Consider the following 20,681-nt stretch of genomic DNA (forward strand, 5'->3'; position numbering starts at 1 on the left):
GCGACGCCCCGCGGCTCGGGGAGCCCGCGCGCCCCTGCGGTCCGTGTGGCTCGGGGTGCCGGCCGGCTTCCTCTCCCGGACCTCGGAGGACACGGGGTGACCAGTGTCACGCCCGGGCGGAGGAGGCGGGGCCGCCCGGGTCCTGCGGATTTGGGGGCGCGAGGTCAGGTGCGGGGAAGCCCGCGGAGGGGCGGCTGTGGCGGGAGGGCGACGGGCGGCGGGGCCGCCACCCCCGGAGGCCAAAAGAATAAACGGAAGGGTTTTTGTTTTAAAGAAGACTAGCTAGGGCCCTCTGTTCAAACCCACGGAAGTTGTAACCTGATTTTCCTACTTACTACATTTATTTTGGTGGAACCAGGGATTGAACTCAGGCCCTTGCGCTTGCCAGGGAAGCACTTATTCCACTGAGACATCTCCCAGGCCCCCCTACTTACTACATTTAAACAAACGTAATTCAGACATCTATTTGAACTCCGGACCGTGGTCGTGCCCAAGCCTTTAAGAGAGAGAGAGGTGACCTTCCTGTGTCAAGGGCGGGAATTGCAGCGCTGAATCTCCAGAGCTGGGTTTTACTCACGTCCTGTGCTCTGAGCAGCGCTGTAGTCTCCGAACCAACCTTCTCATCACTTTAATCTGTGTTAGGTGTAATCTTCTGTTATTGTTGTGTTTTCTGAGGCGGTCTCACTGTGTACTCCAGGCCGTTGTTCCTCCTGCCTCAGCCCCCCATCACCCCCGCCCCCGAGTTCTGCACCGGTCTGTTAGTACTCCTGAAAAGCTGTAAGAGGAGATGGGGCTGGTGAGATGGCTCAGTGGTCTAAAGCACCTACTTGGAACAAGCCTAGCAAAGCACAGCGACCGCGGTTCAATCCCCCAGCACCACATGCCAGCCAGCCCCGCCCCCTGGTGGGCAGAGCTGCCCCCCCCCACATAAATAAATAAAATTAAAAAAAAAAAAAAGCTGTAAGAGGAGAATACTTGGATGCGCGTTCCAGAATCTTTGCCATTTATATTTGAGAACGATCGGTAGATTAGGATGGGCCAGGAATAAACAAGTGCTGGGTGTTACTTATGATAAGATTTTGCAGTGTGCATTGACACGATGTTGTTCTTTTTAACCAGAAATGTGGGTTCTCAGAACTTTATTCATGGCAAAGAGAAAGAAAAGGAAAGACAGAGTTTTGTCTGCATGATGGACCTCCCTATGCAAATGGTGACCCTCACATTGGACACGCTTTAAATAAGGTAATTGGAGGCCATGCTGTCAGACTCCAGAGAAAATGTGTACGTAAATACCTTATGAGAAGAAGTGTGATGAGGATGTAAACGTACACGTAGACGCTTTTTCTTAGAAGAGCCAGCTGTTCTTTATTTAAAAGAACTGTTCCCTGGTCCTGTTCTGACCTGGCATTGTGTGTGATCATACTAGATACTCTCAGTGAGGTTGTAAGTAAGCCCTGGTGGCGATGTAGTGTACAACCTTGAAAGGAGAGGGGTAGATGTGCTGCTACCCCTGTGTTTACACCCAGGCTTCTGAGGTGTCTGCCTGAAGGTTAGTGCTCTCACCTCAGAAGGGAGAAAGGAAATAAAGCCAAGCACTCATTGCTGTGAGGTCTTTTCCTCCACCTTAAATTACACACAGCTTCTCTTTTCTGTTTCTGGAACTTCTTAGCCATTTATGTTTAAGACACTTTAATTTGAGAAAAATTGTCTTTTAAATCTATCCAACTAAGATCATATTTTATATAAGGCTCTTTTGCCCCTCTCATTTTTTTGAGGGGGTTGTTCTAGGGCTTGAATTCACTGCGTAGCCCAGGCTGGCCTTGACCTTGCGGCACTCCTGCCTCAGCCTCCGGAATGCTCGGATTCCACCACACTCAGCCCCTCCAGTTCTTTGCTAAGAGGTTTGGGAAATGCAGTTTTAGAAAGGGACAAGGAGCAAAGGGACCTGCCATATTTTTTCTACCTTTGACACTGGGGAGGAGGAGATTGCTTTGGGACTACTGGGCCAGGACTCTTTCCTCTTGGGAAGGAGGCGCTGGAATGGAGCCCAACCGTGCGGTGCCTTCGGGCCTCCTTCCGTCCAGGCAGTGCTGTGCTCTGGCCTCTAGTGTCTCACATGGGCCCTGTCTGAGAGCTCTTGTGCTCTGCATCTGAGTGTGCGCTGTATTCTGCAACTGTTATGAATGGTAATAACATGAGAGTTAATTTTTTTGTGCATGTTTTTCACTTTGAAATCTCTTGTTCTTTGACTTTTTTAGAGGTGAAGTTAATAGCATTGTGAAAATCCAGATATCAGCGATTGCCTAGCAAGTGCAAGATCCTGAGTTCAATCCCCTTTACCGCCAAAAAAAAAAAAAAAAAAATCCAGATATCTGTTACTTCTCTTTTAGCGCATGGATTGATACATTTAATAGATTATTCTACAGAATACTTTTAAAACTAGGCTTTCTCAGTATTCTAACGGTATTGCATTGGACTGGTGTTACATGAAGGCTATTATAAACTGTGGGCCACATGCTTCCTATTTCAACAGTTATCATTTCGCCTTTGCAGATTTTGAAAGACATAGCCAATCGATACCACATGATGCGTGGCTCCAGAATCCACTTTGTGCCTGGCTGGGATTGTCACGGGCTGCCCATTGAGGTGAAAGTATTATCCAAGCTTGGTGGAAAAGCTCAGGACCTGTCACCTATGGAAATTAGAGAGAAAGGTAAATAATCTGTTTCTTCTTAAAATGATATTTGCGCTCTCTGTTTTTGTGTTGTTTTGTCCTGTTTATTTATTTTCTGAAATTTTTTATTAAATTTTAATGAGAAAGAAGCAGCAGTGAGACAGTTTCAAAACAGGTTAGTAGAATAGTTACAATAGTTAATACATTGCGTGTTTTGTCCTGCTGAGACAGCGTCTCGCTATATGTTCCAGGCTGGAAACTCACTGTAATATTCCTGCCTCGGCCTCCCAAGCCTTGGAATTGCAGGTGTGCTCCCCCACGCCCACTGTGACCTCTTTCTGTAAGCACTTAGGTTGCTTGGCAAAGCCAGGCCTGCGCCCAAGAGGCCTTTTGTGCTGCTCTGGTTTGCTTATTATGAGGTCTGTTGATAACTACTTTGAATCACAGAACCCTCAGATTTTGTGTATCGGTAGAACAGAAGACACCGGGAACATGTTCACTTGGATTCTTCAGCTTAAAAAGAGTGTGAGCATACTTAGTTGAAGGCTTCAGCTTGTTAAGTGTTTGCTGTGTTCAGTTTTGATCAGTTGTTTTTACTCTTCTGAATAGAGCTTGTTGGCTCATTCTGGGTTCTGAAATACTAATGCATTTGAATTAATATCCTGCTTGGTTGGCCCTTTTCTTCAGGAGATTTGTGCAGAGAGGAATCTTCTTTCTTGAATGTTCACTATTATATGTGAGCTACAATTGTGAAGACACTTGTACGTCCTTGTGAGACACAGTCAATGGCCTAGACACAATATGCTGAGGGTTGCTTTTTTGGTATATAATGAAGTGAGAATTACTCCAACTTTCCTTCAGTTAAGAAGTACTAGGGAAGGCCTGTCAAGGTAGCTCAGTGGTAGAGTGCTTGCCTCACGTGTAAGGCCCAGGATTTGATCCCTGGCACCAAAAACCTAAGAAAGAAACAACAAAGGATAATTTTTCAGATGGAAAATACAGAAGACTGCAATAACATATTGACTTTTGAAGTATCTTGTGAACACATGCAACTAACCTACTAAATTTTCCGAGTCTTGCCAGCGTTGGCACAGGCCTATGGTCAGCACTTGGGAGACTGGTGCAGGAGGACCGCAAGTTCGAGTCCTGCCTGGCCACTGAGACCCTGTCTCAGACACAAAGAGCTGAGGATATAGCCCTGGGCTCACCCCTCAGTATTGAGAAAAAGCCTCAGCTGCGTAACCCTTGCAGCGAGAGCGCTCGTGCTAAACCGTGCTTAAGAATTTGGATTGGTTGGCTTTCCGAAGCTTCTCGTCTCTTCTCTTTCAGCCAGGTCATTTGCTAAAGCAGCCATTGAGAAGCAGAAATCAGCATTCATTCGTTGGGGAGTAATGGCAGATTGGAATAATTGCTACTGTACATTTGATGGAAAGTACGAGGCCAAACAGTTAAGAATTTTTTACCAGATGTATGATAAGGTAATAAAGTTTTTTCTTTTCAGTGTGTTGACGTGCATGTTGCAACATTTCTGCTTTTATATAGTATCTTTGTCTTCTCTAGGGTTTGGTTTACCGGTCTTACAAACCTGTGTTTTGGTCTCCCTCGTCAAGGTATATGTGTTCTTTAGTCCTTAAAGGGGAGCAGTGAGTGAAGCTTGCAAGTGTTCATGTTTCGCATCTTGCACCCTCAGGACTGCCTTGGCTGAGGCAGAACTTGAGTATAACCCAGAACACGTCAGTCGTTCCGTGTACCTGAAGTTCCCCCTCCAGACGCCTCCCCCGAAGCTGGCGGCTCTCCTTGGTGAGCTGGGTGTGCTCGTGTGAGCTTGGCACGGGGCAGGGTTGTCACACTTGCTCACGTCCTCCCCCTCTTCCAACAGATGGCTCCTCCCCCGTGGGTGTGCTGGTGTGGACCACGCAGCCATGGACAGTCCCTGCCAACCAGGCCCTGTGCTACTCGCCACAGTCAAAGTAGGGCACCCTGTGTTGTATGTTTATTTACAGATAGGGTTCATTCCACCCTCAGTGTGACACTGAGTGAATTTCAGCCTCGTCCTGTTGAAATTCAGTGAATTATAACTTCTTGTGATTTAGAAAATACATGTTTGTATGGATTTTGTTAAGCTTTTGTTTATTTTCTTCTTGGTGTCGAAACTCGAACTCAGGACATAGCACTTGCCAGGCAGGTACTCTGCCACTGAGCTATATCTCTGCCCCCTTGGGTAGTTCCTTTTAAGGAATTCTTACTTCCAGCTTTTTGGGAAAATGAAACAGGAGTGTAAAGTCTGGAATATCTTGGAAATAGTACTTTTTGATCTTTAAAAAAAAACTTTTAGGGAATGTAGCACAATGGTAGCGTGCTTGCCTAGTATTCATGAAGCCCTGGCTTCAGTCTCCTGTACTGTAAGGAAAACAAAAACAAAGTTGTGAAAAAAAATTGCATTTGTATTAGTACGTGTGTGTAGTGCGTAGTGGCGCCATTCCCAGCAGGGAGCTGGTGATGTGCACCGAACGCGCGCTCACTCTCTTGCCCTCCCCGTCTTCCCTCTTTCCATCTGCTTTTTTCTCTTGATGTCCATTCTTCTAAAACAATATTTGAAACCAAAATGTTGTCCGTGGCTTTTCTCCTGAGCAGTGGTTTTCTTTTCACGTCCTCCGATAGGTATGCCCTGGTGAAATGCTCCACTTCCGGGGACCAGTATGTAGTGGCTGCGGAGAAGGTAGCGCCGCTTGCTGCTGCTTTGGACACGACGTTTGAAGTTACATCAACATTTTCAGGTGAAGCTTGGTAGATTTTCAGATCATCAGAATCATCAAAATAATACTTTGATTTCACTACTTTGTCAAACAGTCAATCATGGATTGAAACAGATAAGAGCTCTGCCTTTCTACAAGAGACTTTCTGTTGATTATACATTAAGCATTTTTATATGTTGCTCTTAGAGCTTTTGGAGGTAACTACGTACATCCTCTGAGCCCATCTGCTCAGATACAGGCCAACCAGAGCTAGAGACAACCTTCACGGCACAAGCAGGGTTGTATGGCAGAGGTAGGCTGTTGGAACACATTGGGCCCTTAATTGGTACAGTCAGAAAGTTATAGGATCAGGTGTTTACTCCATACCTTTATTCATCGCTGTTTTTTCAATGTTTCTTTTATTTATTTTAATTTTTTTTGAGACAAGGTCTTGCTACGTAGTATAGGCTGGCCTTCAACTCACTTTGCATCTTGGGCTGGCCTCAAACATGTGGCAATCTTCCTGCCTCAGCCTCTCTGTGTTGGGATTACCGGTGTGTACCACCACACCATGTCAACCTACAGTTAGCAACAGGTTATTTATTTCAATTTGATTTATTTATTTTTTCGAGACAGAGTCTTACTGTGTAGTTCAGGCTGGCCTTGAGCTCACTATGTAGTTCAGGCTGTCCTTGAACTTGCTGTGAGCCTCCTGCCTCAGTTTCTGAAGTGCTGGAGTTACAGGCAGGCACCATGACGCCCAGCACCAGTAGGTTTTTAAGTTAAGTGTCAGAGTTACATAGATCATTCTCTGGTGGTATAAAGGTTTTACCTAGCCAAGCTTTCTACATGTAGAGAAGCCCGTCACAGCAGAGGAGCTGTACCCCAAGGCACACATTGTGTGGTTTGTGGTGGTGACTGACTTGTGGGCGGGTCTGGAGATGCAGTGCTGGGGGCCGTGCGAGTCCTGAGCGTGTGAGGAGCAGACGCAGGACGCAGGCAGCCAGGGTGGCTCGCCCCGCTGGGCAGGCTCCAGTGCAGGGCAGGAAGGGCTGTTACGGAATTCGCGACAGCAGAATAGAGAAATGAGCAGCGATGTGGGGGATGTGGAGTGGCATCAAGGGGCGTTAGGGTTACGTAGGGTATGAAGGCTGGATTGGTTTACCTGGAAGTTTGGGTTTAGTTGGGCTTTAGCCATCTGATTCCAGACACTGCTAATTGTTCCAAAGTTTTTCTCATTGGCAAATTCAGGACAGAACCTGTTCTGTGTAGCATTGTGAAAGCATTGTGAGACTTTACGTGGAGCTGCTGGGTGCTCAGTAGCCAGTTGTTACTGCCAGTTCTGAACCTTTAGAGGAACATGGAAGCAGCAGCAGTGGGCTCTTTCCCACTGGGATGCATCAGACATTGGCTTCCGTGGACTCCAAGGTTCATACAGTGGTACACACATTAGAGACAGTTTCACAGACTCACTTGAGGTATCGCTTGGTTATAATAGCGGCAAGCAGGGAACATTGCTATGAGTGTTATTTGTTGTGTGGCAAGCATTATGCTAAGTCCATAACAGTTGAAAGGGCTGGACACTGTCGTCACAGCCACACTGAACTGGAACCATGGTCCTGCCCATGCTGGCCTCCCCTCATGCCCTAAGTAGGGAAGGGAGAACCGGGGAGAGTCACCAGTCACGCAGCCGTCCTTAGGCTCTGTGCTCTTAGTCTGATGTTCTATTGATAGGTGTAAAGGTGTAGAACCGTCAGACCAGACCATTCCTTGCTTTTGTGGTTCTGGTTGTCGAAAGATTGGGTATTTGGAGGCAGGGTCTAACTAGCTCAGGTTGGCCTGGCACTTGGGATTCTCCTGACTGCGGGATTACTGGCATGCACCCCCACGCCCGGCTGCCAGAACATTCCTAAAGTGGTTTTCTCTCTCCACAGGTGCAGATTTAGAAGGTGGTTCCTGTACTCATCCTTTGATTCCAGATAAAGTGTCACCTCTCTTACCTGCAACTCATGTGACCATGGCAAAGGGCACTGGACTGGTCCACACGGCCCCAGCGCACGGCATGGAGGACTACGGGGTGGCCTCTCAGCACAGCCTGCCCGTGGTACTGCTCTGCGTCCCCTCCTTTGTAGTCCTCTTGAAGGATAAAGGGACAGATCCTACCCGAGGCTTTCATGTCTTGGCGATGAGGCCGTTCGCCATTCTGGTGAAATTGTGCAGCGCTTGGCTCTGTGCTGTGCCGAAGTTTCATTTGCTCACAGTGAATCTCCAGAGTCAGTACAGAGCCCCGTGGCAGAGTATGGGCTGCGCAGGCCTCCCTGCCCTGGGGTGTGTTGACACGCACACTCACAGGTGGAGGGTGGTGGCGAGGTGGCGAGTCTCTTGGCAGCAGTGTTCAGCAGCACAGAGGATTGTTAGCATTCATTAGGTACAGGATTTTTGCTTGGTGCAGGTTGTTTTTAAGTTTAGGTACAAACATTGTCCTTTGGACAAAGCTTGCTAACCTACATAACGTACGCATTGGGGAGCTGGAGAGTGCCTGCAGTCTGCGTTGCTGTGCTGCCTGCGCTGTTGTACGGGCTGGACTGAACCTGCAGCCCCTCTGAGGCCTGCCCCTGCTTTTTCTCCTTTCTGTTTTTGCTTCCTCCTCCCTCCCTCCGTCCCTCCCTCCCTGTCTCCCTGTCTCTCTTCCCTTCTTCCTCCCTCCCTCCCTCCTTCCCTCCTTTCCTTTCTCCCTCTCTCCCACCATGCCTCTCCCCCTATCTCCCTCTCCTTCCGTCTGTCCTTCTGTCCTTCCCAGAACTGGGATTGAACTCGGGGCCAGCACCCTGAATTATACCCCTGGCTCTTCTATAAATTTTTATTTACTTACCGTGTTTATTGTTTTCAAGACAGGGTCTTGCTATGTAGTATAGGCTGACTTTGAACTGTGTAGCCTAGGCTAGTCTTAAACTCATGGTGATCCTCCCGCCTCAGCTTCCCTAGTGCTGGGATCATAGGCGTGCACCACCACACCTGAGTAGTTTTAATTATTTAAAAATTTTTTTAATTTATCTTATTTTTTAATACAAGAGTAGTAAGGTTTTACATTTATTAAAGGTGTGTGTGTGTGTGGGGGGAAGGTAGAGTATTTCTTTGCAGAGTAAGAGCTGGCCACTAAGATAGCATAGTCTATTTTTTATGTCAGGGTCTTGCTGAGCTGAGATGACAGATGTGTGTCACCTTACCAGCTGTGTGCTGCTGTTATTTCAGATTTACATGTTGCTCTGAACAAATCTGACTCGTAGCAAACAACTTGTTCAAATAGAAATCTGAGATATTTAAATAGATACCTCAGATTTTTTCCCTGTAAAGAGGTTGGCTTATCTGTACTTCCTTTCAAGTAGAAAGTTATATAACAAAGCCCTTTCAGTCCCCCCAAAATGGCAGTTAGACTCTGCTTTGTAGAAAATGGTTTTTCTCCAGTCATTTAGTTTTATCTTATGCATTTTAGTTCTTCGCAGAAGTTTTTACTTGGTTCAAAGTTTGAGTTGCACGGTGCACGACTTGTACATTACCATGACTGTAAATAGAGATAAGTTAAAGGTGTTCAGCATATTTTATTACTTTTTGTCATTAAACCTTAGGCGCACACTTTAAAGATACATTCTGCCTTTGAATATTTAAAAATTCACAGCGTAAAATGCACAGCTCTTACTGACTAAGACGTACTCAGGGTTCTGGTGTGGAGAATCCCAGCTGCTCTGGTGCTGTGTGCGCCTGCCTTGCGGGGCTGCTGAGACGCGTCCACCCCTCTCTCCCCGCCACAACGGCGCTGTAGGACTGTGTGGTGGATGAAGCAGGAGTGTTCACAGCTGCCGCAGGCCCTGAGCTGCAGAGCAAGGCTGTCCTGGAAGAGGGCACCGAGGCGGGTGAGTGAACAGCAGCCAGCATGGCTGGTGTCTCTCGCTGAAATCCACGCCTGGATCAAGATTGTCCTGGCTGGGCTCACACTTGTGACCCTTCTGTCTCGGCCTCCCAGAGTGCTGGTGATACAGCGCTTTTGTGTGACCACATGGTTTCAAGTAGAATCTGGGGTTTTCATCTTTGGTGCAGAGCTGCTCTGTGGCCACACCTCAGGATGGTCAGTAGGAAGGGGCACTCTCTAAACAAAGATAAACCCTGGCTTGGGTCTTGGTGTCGCTTGTGTCCTCATTGCTTAGGTCACTTGCAGAGACTTGGCCATTGCTGACGGTTTGTATGTCAGTCCTTGGCAGTCCTCCAGTCCTGATCTGATTTCTGGCTTTTCACATGTTCAGAGACCAGGTGCTAGAGACCCCTCTTTGCACACTAGACCGAGCCTAGTGTTGACCAGCGAATCCTGTTTTTTTTTTTTTTTTTTTTTTTCAGACAGGGCCTCACTATGTAGTTCAGGCTAGTTTTGAACTCCCTGTGTAGCCCAGCCTGGCTTCAAACTTGTGGACATCTTGCTGCCTCAGCCTCCTGAGTGCTGGGTTTGCAGGCATGTGCCTCCTCCTGGCAGTGTCCCTTTTCTTGCGTGATTCACAAATCCCTGTGAATTGATGTCTTACAGCAGCAGAGCTGCCCTCCCCTGGCTTTGGGAGGCTCAGTGTCCCAGAGTCCTGACCCCCAGGGAGGCCTTTGGGTCTCCTGGCAGTGCCCACGCTGCCTGTTCCAGAGCTGCCCCTACGCTGCCTCAGTTGCCCTGGGCTGCCTGCCTGCAGCTGTGTCTCTGTGCCCTCCTGTCGTGAGGATGCCGGGTTCCGGATTCAGCCACACCAACCCAGTGTGACCTTATCGTTAGTGTGTCTGTAGTGGAAGGCAAGAAGCTGGGCTTGCTTGGAAGCCAGGTCGCCTTCTGCGTAGCTGGGATCACAGATGTGCACCATGGAAACCGGTTTTCATGCTACTTTTCATGTCTGACATAAAGTATTTTTGATAGTTATAAAGATGCTTCAGAGTGTGAAGAGTCTGCTGAAAGAAGAAAAACTGATCCACAGCTATCCCTATGACTGGAGGACGAAGAAGCCAGTTATCATCCGAGCCAGCAAGCAGTGGTTTGTGAAGATCGCGGACATCAAGCCCACAGCCAAGGTGGGCACGGTGTGCCCCCGGAGCCTGGGTCCTTGCCCCGGTGTAGAGGGCTGGCGGGGTCAGCTTTGGAGCTGGGGTAGCACTGCATTAGGGTTCCTTTGCTGGACTCCTACCAGTCCAGATCGGAAGGGTCCTGGGCTTTGTTGTCGTCCGCAGGCGCCCTCCTGGCCAGGTGCAGAGTTAGGGCAGAAGCCAGGCCCCAGGCTGCCACCCCGCAAGCCTGAGCTCCCAGGCCTCTCGTCTGTCGCGGGTGATGACAGTGCCCGAGTGAGTGCTGCTCAGGGAGCAGAGGTCTGCGGAGACCTTCTCGAGCTCTGCGGTGCTTCCTGTCTGACAGAGCAGAGTCCATTTTGCTTCTGAGTTAGCAGACCCTGTAGAACTGGTGAGCTAGGGCTGTGACCTCTGCGAAGGTGTGTGTCGGTGTACGCAGCGTGGGCTGTGCATACGTGCTCTTCTCGCCTACTGAGATGGGCTGTGGCCAGGTGCCCACGCTGCCCTCAGCCGGGGCCTGGGTGATCCTCCTCCTCAGCCTTCCAAGTGCCTGGGAAGTTGGAATTACAGGCACCAGCCACACCCCTGCTTGGGGAAGCAGGGCCATTCCAGAACCTGCGCTTCACACTCCTACTGGCTTGATTTTGCCTCCACTGCAGGAGGTGCTGAAGGCCGTGAAGTTTATTCCCGGGGCAGCTCTGAACGCCATGGTCGATGCGCTGGAGCGGCGGCCATACTGGTGCATCTCGAGGCAGAGGGTGTGGGGCGTTCCCATCCCCGTGTTCCACCACAGGACCAGAGACGAGGAGTGTTTGATCAGCAGGTGCGCATGCCTTGCCTTCCTCTGCCCCCTTGGGCCATGTTTTCATCAAAAATGGACAATAATATGGGCCATGGGGAGTTCATTTATTTGTTTTATTCAAAATACTCTAACGTAGCAGTGTTTTTGAAGGGTTAAGATAGAAATTTCCAGAACTTTCGTATGGTCAGAGTATTAACAGAGAGCAAGACCCTGGGCTTTCTAGGAAGCTGTGTTGTGCCAGCGTACTGTGGGAGGCCCGAATGAGGTGTGCTCAGTGGGAAGCCGGCCACAGTTTTCTGCAGGAATCAGAAAACTAAAGCCGGGCATGGTGCGCAAGCCTGTCGCCCCAGCACTGGAGAGGCTGGCACAGGAGGGTGGTGTGGGTTTGAGCCCAGCCTGGGCCACAGTGAGTTCCAGGCCAGCCTGAGCTGTTTGGCGAGACCCCCACCCCCCACCCCCACCCAGATGAGACGAAGGCAGCCGCGTGTACCCGAGAGTGCTGGTTAATGTGCTTATCTCGTTTTGTCTTTAGTGTGAGTGTGGTGAAGTGATGGATGGCTGCGGTGAGCAGCAGCCGCGTGGGAAGGCTCCCCGGGAGGGAGAGCTGGGCCTGGCCTGCCTCAGCTTGGCAGCTGTGTCGGCACGCTGCTCTCCAGCCCTCTGAGCCTGCCCGGCACGCACGTACGCAGAGGTGATCTGATTGCTGCTCTCCGTCTTCTGTTCACTTTACGGGTTTTTTTTGGAGACAGGGTCTCGCTCTGCAGCCCAGGCTCTCCTTGGACTCATGGTCCTCTCGCCTTAGCCTTCGAAGCACTGGGATCACAGCCACACACCAGGAAGTCTCTTCTCACTTTATATCTTGTGGTTTGTGCTAAATCCTGCACTTGAAGATTTGCCTCACTACTTGTTTTTCAGATCTACTGCAGTGTGCTTTAAAATCCGTGCATTATAATTTATAGTAGGATTACACTTTGCATGTGCCACCATTGTGGTGCTTGAGAACCATTGCTTGATGGCAGGCAGTTTGCTTGTGTTTTTTCTGTTTTGTTTTTGAGACACGGTCTGTATACTCCAGGCTGGCCTTGAACTCATGTAGCTCAGGCTGGCCTCAAATGCAGCAATCCTCCTGCCTCGGCCTCCCTAGTGCTTGGGTTATTAGTGTGCACCACCTCACCCAGCTTGTTGTGTACTTTTATTTTATTTTTTTTGTATTTTAGTACAGGGTCTCACTACGTAGATTGGACTCGTAGTGATCCTCCTGTTTTCAGCCTCCCACGAGCTGGGATTACAGGTGTGCACTACCACGCCCAGACTTAATCGCTGTCTCAGCGCACCCCGGGGGTTGGGCTGGCACAGCAGGCCGGGGATTGAACCCTGGCCACTCTTTCCACCTAAGCAGGTGCTTCAGTCTGCTGAGCTATTTGGCCGGCCCTTCTTGTGTGCTTTTTGAAAGAGCAGGTATCAGAGGGAACATCAGCCTCACAAAGATGACAGATGAGTTTGAGCCGGGCTAGGGAAATAGCTGAGCAGTATACACACCTGCCTGCAAGCATAGGGACCTTTTAACATTCTCAATGTACAACTTTGTGTACAGTGGGGCTGTCTGAGATGTGCGCGCTGGGAGTGGCTGCACTGGGCTCCGGCACCTGCTTGTCTGTTTCTCTTTGCCCTAATTCCAGAGCTGTGCGGCTGAGGGCTGGGGCTGCAGGCGTGCACCAGCACACCCAGCTAAAGCTGCCTTTTACAAAGTGTTTCTTATTTTGGACAAATTGAAAAAAACTTTTTTTTTCCTAGCTCTATATGCACATGTAATACAGGAAAATATTGGGTTTTTTTCTTGGTATTGCACAGCTTCATTTACCAATAAGTTTTTGAAATTGGGTTTTAAAAATTTACTGCAGGGTTCTTTGTCATTGGTATGAATGATGGGTGGTTTTGTCACATGTTGTTAATCTGAAAGAAAACAAACCCAGGCAAACTTTCTTCCTCCCTAGAACAAGGCCTTTCTGAGGTTTATTTACTGTTTTGCCTTTTTCAGACAGAGTCTCACTATACCGATGAGCCTGGCCTTGAGCTTACTTTGTAGCCCGGGCTAGCCTCAGACTTGTAGCAACTCTCCTGTCTCAGCCTCGTGAGTGCTGGGGTTATAGGTGGGTGCCACCATGCCCCCCTTTCTGAGTCTTATGCAAAAGATTCTTTTTGAGTTTGCAAATGTGTATAAGCCAGGCATGACGGTGCCTGCCTGTAATCCCAGCTACCCGAGTGTGTGAGGTGGGAAGACTGCGAGTTTGAGCCCAGGTGGGCGGTGAGATGCTGTAGAATAGAATTGGAACTGGAACCGGAACCGGAACCAGAACAGAATTGGGACAGAACATTGCTGAAAGTGCTGGGACTGTTGCCCCGTGCCAGGTTCCTTACCTAACATTCACGAAGCTCTAGGTTCTGTCCACAGCCCTCAAACACGTCGAGAAAGAAGACACATTTCTTTCTGTCCCTAAACATTACATGTATGAGTGAATTCATCTTTATAAGAAAATATGATTAAAACAAATTTGAGTTACGGATATTTTCCTGAATTTGATAGGGCCTTGCAGTTGCTTTAACAGCATGCCAAGAGTCGAGTTGGGGTCTTCCTTTGGTACTTCTATACGCTCACTGTAGGCTTTGACATAATTCATACTTAAAATATTTTTTTAAGCTGGGAATCAAACTCATGACCTTGGCTTGCCAGGCCGGTGCTGTGCCACTGAACTGTATCCCCTGCCCCATTAAAATACAATTTTAAAATTTCCTTGAGTTTCCTGAAGTTTAAGAATATGAAAAAAACTAGCTTCACTAAAGTTGAATTTGTATTCTAGAAGGGTTGTGGGAGTGTTCAGCTATGGAGGTTAGGGCGCTTGCTTCTCTTTCTGTTCCATGTGTTAAGGGAGGGTCTCTGCGTCATCTGCGCTGGCCTGGACCTTGCAACGCTCCTGCCGCAGTCTCTTGGGGCCTGGCACACAGACATGGCCCGCCCGCTCACACCTGTTTAGTTAAGAGGTCCTTTGCACACAGGGCCTGCTGGTCCCTGCTTTCCCAGTGCTGCAGAAGCCCAGGCTCAGAGAAGTGGGATGCTGTGTCCCGCGCCCTGCAGGGCGTCCCAGGGTGGCTGCAGCCTGTGCTCAGCAAGCTCCAGGGCCCAATGAGAACTCTGCGACCCAGGGCACCTGTGGGAGGCAGAGGGCAGGAGACGGAGGGATGGTGCTGAGCCTTCTGCGGGGCGCCTCAGGGCCGGTTCTGACAGCGGTGGAGCCCGCAGTTAAGAGTCCCCAGGGCAGTGTTTCTATAGCAGCTGGCAGGCTCGAGAAGTGCTCTGACGGGGCAGCGTGTGTGCGCGCAGGCTCAGAAGGTGGCTCGTGCGGCCCTGCCTTGTGTGCGAAGCGAGGTCAGCACGGGCAGCTGTGCTCCTGGGCCCTTGCCCTTCCTTCCCCTGGTACTGTCTGCAGTGCTAGCTCCGGCCTCCGAGTGCTGCGGTTGTGGTGTGTACCACCGCGCCCGGCTGACACCCATTTAGAATCATTCTTTTTTGATGAAGTTTCCTAACTGGCACGAGCCACATCTGCTGAGGTTTGTGTGTGCGTACAAACTTGCTTTCCTACCGTCTTTCTCTTTTTGTTCTTCGGGCACTAGATGTACCTTCAGATTTCTCAATATCTAATATCTAATACTTGAATATCTGATTATAGGATGTTAATATTTTTCTTTTTTTGCGGAACCGGGGATTGAACTCAGGCTCTTGTGCTTGCCAGGGAAGCGCATATTCCACTGAGCCATCTCCCCGGCCCCTTTAAGGATTTTTTTTTTTTTTTGCTCCGGATGCCTTCAGGGCAGGTTTGGCTGGCTTGAGTTGTGGGGATGAACCACAGCAACCTGAGCCTGACTGCTTTGTTGAAGGAGCCACTTAAAGAGCTGAGCTAGAGGGCAGGCCCCCGATATTTTTCTTAACTGGTGAAATGTTCTGTGTCAGCTATAAAAAACCACTGATACGTAACTGTTACTGTCGTGTAGCTAGCACTACCTGAAGAATTTGTGGTCTGATGACACAGAAGTTTATTTTTACTGTTAAGAAGTCCCGTTTAAATCTGGACATGGTGACGCATGTCTGTAATTTCAGCTGAGACAGGAGGATATTTGTGAGTTTGAGACTGGCCTGGACTACAAAGTGAGCTCAAGGCCAGCCTCAACTAGCGAGACCCTGTCTCAAAAAGGCAAAAAGAGAAGTCCATCTGAAGCCGGCCTGTGTCTCAGAACTGTGCCAGTGTATGTTTTTAATACTTGTAAGGCTTCTAAATACTTACTTAGTCTCGGAGTTTTTCATTCCGTCCTTCACAGAATATGAACTGAGGGCCCGGGGAGATAGCTCAGTAGAATAAGCGCTTGCAGAGTCCTGAGTTCAATCCCCAGTACTGAAAAAAAAAAAAAAAGACTGTGAACTGAGCTCTCTTTGTAAGACACTGCAGTTTGTAACTCACGTGGAGGGCACCCTCGTGGCTGTGGTGTGTGCTCCCTGACAGCAAGGTCCGCTGTTCTGTGTGGTCATGCCTAGTGAGACGGAGCCCGCTGCACTCCCTGGGCACCTGCAGTGGCATCTTTGGTGGGTTTTTTTTTGGTAGAACTGGGGATTGAACTCAGGCCCTTGCACTTGCCAGAGAAGCACTTACTCCACTGAGCCATCTCCCTGGCCCCGGCGTCTTTGTCAGTAGGGCTGTGAAGTATGGTATGAATGACAGTATTTCAAAAGTTGACTTTAGTATATGTTTTTCAGTCTTTAATTAGAAAAACAGGTGTGTGTTTTGATAATTGGTTAGCCTAAAACTTATATTTGCCTGATTTCAGAAGATGAGCTTGAGCAACAGTTTGTGACCTGTATGTTACAGACGCTCTGTGTTAGCAGCTTAGTTACTACTTAAGTCAGTTTCTTGATGAATCTGCTGTTATTTGCATTTTAAATGAGGTGAACAAGGTACAGAGAGGCCAGGCCTTGCCACGTGCTTGGCTCTCGGTGGCAAAGCCATGAACAGCGAGAGCTGCTGGTCCCAGCCCCACCCTGAGCTGCAGTGTGTGGCGACTGAAGGGAATGCTCCCGGAGGCAGTGCCTTCCCCATGTTGCTCTCCCAGTGTTGCTGTGGTCAGAAGCTGCAGGCTTGCTGAAACAGCACAGGAACGGTGGGACTTACTCCATTTTCCTACGGGCGGCTGACATAGGAGTGGTGTCAGCAAATGTCGTCAAGGGGCCTGAAGATCTGTAGGGTTTTAGGCTTTGGGCTTGGGATTTCAAGACTCTGAGAATCTGGATGGAAAGTTTTCATTCAAAGCTGAAAGGCCGATTGGGTTCAGCGCAGGTTGGCACTCAGACCTGGCCGCTGCAGGGCGACTGCGGGCAAAGGCGAGCCTGAGGGTGATTTCTTTGTTGCCCTCCTTCCTGTCTACCAGGGCCAAGCTCTTATTCCCCATTGTTTACAAGGGGAAGCCGAGGGTCTCTCAGGTCAGTTTTTCCTGGAGCTGAGTTTTCAAGTTGCTGCTTTGACCACTGTGTATCTTCCCAAAGCCATGCCCAAGCCCGGTCTTGGGCTGCAGGGTCACCCCAGTGTCGGCGCAGTGTGCCCAGCACTCCGGGATTTGTGGGGCTGGCACTCAGATGCACGTTCCCTCAGGCAGGGACCTTGTCTGTGGTTCATCCAGGGCCTAGAACCGGGCCCAGACCCTGGAGGGGAGCAGTGTGAAGTTTGAACAAGGAGCCTGGAATCTTGTCTTCAACAGAGGGGCTGACTGGGCCTGAGAACAGCTCTAGCTCTTGTGCATGGCTGTGTAAATAGAGTGAGATTCGGAACGTGCGCTGGATGTCCATGGTCCAGACCCACACTCTACGGTGGCCTTGCTTCTGGCCCGTAGGCTTGGACTAGGTCCTGAAGGAGTGAGTGAATTTTTTCTTTTTAAGATATTTTTGAGACAGGGTCTTGTTAAGTAGCCCAGGCTGGCCTTGAATGTGCCATCTTCCTGCCTCGGCCTCCTGAGTGCTGAGCTCTCAGTGTGCCACCACTCCTGGCTGCCTTGTTTCTGAGAGGAGAATCCTGTGATACATAAAGACTGTTTTAGGAATGTATCTCTCAGGGTAGACCAAGTAAATTACAGAGAGGAGAGCAGGGGAAGCCAGACTCTAGAATCCTCAGCGCAGAGGGAGGCAGTGAGACGGGAGTGACGTGTTAGAAGGAATGGTGACAGGCTTCTGGGGTAGAAAGGGCAGCATGGGATGGTGAAATGGGGCGGGAGCTAGAGGAGCGAAGTGATGCCGAGGTTCTGAGTGGAGGTCCTGTGCCTGGATAAGAAGTAGAGCTGTGGCGTAGAGCAGAAGTGCTTTATTTTCTCCTTCTACATTTTCATTTTTCCTTCTGGAGGGGAACCCAGGGCCTTGCCTGAGCCACACCCCCGCCCCTGCTCAGGGTGAGGCGTGTGCTCGCTCGGTGCCACGCTGCTGCGGCAGATCAATGACTTCGGCAGCAGCTGCAGGTGCTGCTGCGGTTGCGGGGGGCAGGCAAAGCTGGGCAGAGAGCCGCCGGCTGGTCCTCACCACCTAGTCGAGTGATTTGCCTTCCTTTCCCCAGCCAGACCGTGGAGCACATTGCCAGGCTGGTGGAGCAGCACGGCAGTGACGTCTGGTGGACGCTGCCCCCCGAGCAGCTGCTCCCGCAGGAAGTGCTGTCCCAGGTGCGGTGCGTGGTGCATGGTGCGTGGTGGTGTGTGCATGCCGTGAGGCCGGGGCTGCGGGCGGTCGCAGGGAATGGGAAGTCAGTGAACTCTTGGTGTGGGTGAGAGGCTGCTGCGGTCCCAGAGTGGACATTTGGTTTAGGGGGGAAGCAGGTATTCAACAGCAGCAGCAGCATTAGCACTTTTGTTGTCTCTGGAGGGGTTGGGGCACTGTGTCTGGATGGCGACTGAGGACACTGTCCCTGGCAGTCAGGACACTGTAGGGCCTGGAGGGAACCGCTGGCCCCCGACGTCGCATACCCGACCAGGGCCAGCGTGGAGAGTGCACAGCTGCCCTTCTTGGCAGGGAGCCTGAAGCGCTCAAGTCAAATTGGGAATGCGGTTGAGTGCTTGTGACTGCTTGTGCTTCACGGTCTTCAGACTTTTGGGGTGCTGCCGGGGTCCACAGGCTCCGTGTAAGTAAAGTGCTTCTCTTTGTCTCCTAGGTCAGCGGTCCCGAGGGTTTGGAGTACCTGCCTGGCCAGGACATCCTGGACATCTGGTTTGACAGCGGTACCTCATGGTCTTGTGTTCTTCCAGGTGATTCCTGAAATTGATCATGTGCAGAAAACACTTACTTAGAAAAGATCTATAAGCAAAAAAAAAAAAAAAGTTCTGGTTTATTTGGAAGGGTTCTGCTGTGATTTAGACATGAGAGAGCACCCTGGGAGGCATTTAACTGGATGATTTCCACACTTTCATCTTTCACCATGAAATATTATGTAGAGCCATAATATCTAAGCTGAATAGATAAAAGTGGGGATTCTCTCTCTTCCCTGAATGGTCTCATTCTTCTTAGCCGACTCAGCAGCCTTGGGGCACCCACTTTAGTAAACAGACCCTGGGAGGCCCTAAAAGGTTCTGCCCCATCATCTTCCAGAGGAGAAAGTGAGGTTTGGTTAGAGCCCAAGTAGGTAGCGGTCACTGGTAGACCAGTTGGTGCCACCCACTGTCAGTACAGGCAGGGCTGAGCCTGAACAAGTTCTGGACTTTGCCTACAGAGAAGGGCAGCTTTGGTGCAGGAGTTGGGGGAAGAGCAGAGGAAGTGAGCAGAGATGTGGCGTGGGGAATGCGCTGTTCCCTAGGACCTTGGGGAGCGCAGAGGGGTATGGAGGGTGGGCCAGCCTCACTCACGGCGGAGTGTGGATGGGCAGGGGCAGCGATGCCGCACAGCTCCCCACTGGCCTGTGGAAGCCAGCTGTGCCCAGGAGAGCCCTGACCTCTGTGGGAGTGCAGCGGTGTGAAGGAGGGCTGATTTTTTTTTTTTTTTTTTCGGAACCAGGGATTGAACTCAGACCCTTGCGCTCGCCAGGCAAGCGCTTATTCTACTGCGCCATCTCCCCGGCCCCTGATTCTCTCAACAGCTGACATGTGCGGAACCGTCCAGGCTGCATTACACCCTGGAACCTGTTGGGTTGTTTCAGGCTGTGTCTCTGTGGTGCTGAGGACAGGACCTGGAGCCACGCTAGCGAGGCTCCCCACCGAGCGCACCCTTCCCTGATTGTCGCAGTGCTCTGAGTGGCCATTTGCAGTATCCGTTTCTTTCTGTGCTTTCCTGGCGTTCTGCTTGGCCTCCCTGGCGGTCTGGTCTGCGTTGAGTCAGATGCATCCCGAAAGTGTGTGCTATGGGCACACTCCTGAGCTCTCCCTGGCCGAGTGTGGCCGGGTGGACTTGGTGTAGGCGTGCGCAAGAGAGGCAGCTTACGCGCTGCAGACAGACCTCACAGCAGCGGGCAGAGCTGGTGTGCATGTTGTGACGTCAGGCCCATGTTCCTGTTGCACTGCGCAGTCAGGTGCCACAGACCCCAAGGATGAAAGGTGCAAGGTTCTGAAGGGGAGCGGCGCGCTTCAGTGAGCGCTCTGTAGGGGATACGGTGCACCCTTCAGTGAGTGCTCTGTAGGGGATACAGTGCACCCTTCAGTGAGTGCTCTGTAGGGGATAGGTGAGGTGCGATGGAAATGCCTGGGCTTAAGTGCAGTTCTACAGCAGAGGGTGCGTAGCCTCCCCACTGCCAGCGCCCGTGTTCCAGGCCAGCCCTGCAGTGACACTGTCAGTCCCAGGCCCGGGCCCCTCCCTTACTTCCCCATCTCTTGGGGATCCCTGCCTTTCAGGGTGGCTGTGGTGTTGCCTATTAGTGAACACCGTGCCGTGGGGACCTTGCTCTGTGCAGCCCTCCGTCTCCTCCCATGCTGAGCACCAGGAGCCTTGGCCTGCTGAGGGGCCTCATGCCGTGGCACTTGGGGTGGTGGCCTGCACCTGAGTGTCCCGTGGCTTGGTGGCCAGCAGTAGTGTTTTGGGGCACTGGTACCTCCCCAAGTATTTTACTTTATTTCCTTTCTAATTTTTTTTTTTTTTTTACAAAAAATAAATTGAAAAAAATAGAGGAAAGAGGTCATTTTTTAAAAGAAAATTTAGACTTACAACTCAGGCCTGTGAGTAGCTTTTTTTGGACTTTTTTTTGTACTAGAGATCAAACTCAGGACCTTGTGCTTCCTAGGCAGGCACTTAAGCCACTGAGCCATCTCTGTGGCCCCTCTTCTTGACTTATGGACACATAACATGATAGTATCAGAAATAGTAATTTTAAAACTTTTTTTTTTT

General features: G+C 50.2%; 1 protein-coding gene across 1 annotated transcript in view; it reads left to right on the forward strand.

Annotated features, from left to right (window-relative positions):
- Iars2 (isoleucyl-tRNA synthetase 2, mitochondrial) overlaps nucleotides 1-20,681 on the forward strand; it is a 33,051-nt gene that overhangs the window by 488 nt on the left and 11,882 nt on the right. The window contains exons 2-15 of the mRNA XM_023710194.1: nucleotides 89-168; nucleotides 1,120-1,242; nucleotides 2,554-2,713; nucleotides 4,004-4,152; nucleotides 4,235-4,284; nucleotides 4,365-4,474; nucleotides 4,554-4,644; nucleotides 5,336-5,451; nucleotides 7,344-7,513; nucleotides 9,230-9,320; nucleotides 10,352-10,503; nucleotides 11,154-11,317; nucleotides 17,938-18,040; nucleotides 18,526-18,619. Coding sequence (XP_023565962.1) covers nucleotides 89-168; nucleotides 1,120-1,242; nucleotides 2,554-2,713; nucleotides 4,004-4,152; nucleotides 4,235-4,284; nucleotides 4,365-4,474; nucleotides 4,554-4,644; nucleotides 5,336-5,451; nucleotides 7,344-7,513; nucleotides 9,230-9,320; nucleotides 10,352-10,503; nucleotides 11,154-11,317; nucleotides 17,938-18,040; nucleotides 18,526-18,619 — 1,653 coding nt within the window. The remainder of the gene's footprint in view (nucleotides 1-88; nucleotides 169-1,119; nucleotides 1,243-2,553; nucleotides 2,714-4,003; nucleotides 4,153-4,234; nucleotides 4,285-4,364; nucleotides 4,475-4,553; nucleotides 4,645-5,335; nucleotides 5,452-7,343; nucleotides 7,514-9,229; nucleotides 9,321-10,351; nucleotides 10,504-11,153; nucleotides 11,318-17,937; nucleotides 18,041-18,525; nucleotides 18,620-20,681) is intronic.

This window comes from Octodon degus, unplaced genomic scaffold, assembly GCF_000260255.1.
Source record: "Octodon degus isolate 3935 unplaced genomic scaffold, OctDeg1.0 scaffold00017, whole genome shotgun sequence".
NCBI classification, from domain to species: Eukaryota; Metazoa; Chordata; class Mammalia; order Rodentia; family Octodontidae; genus Octodon; species Octodon degus.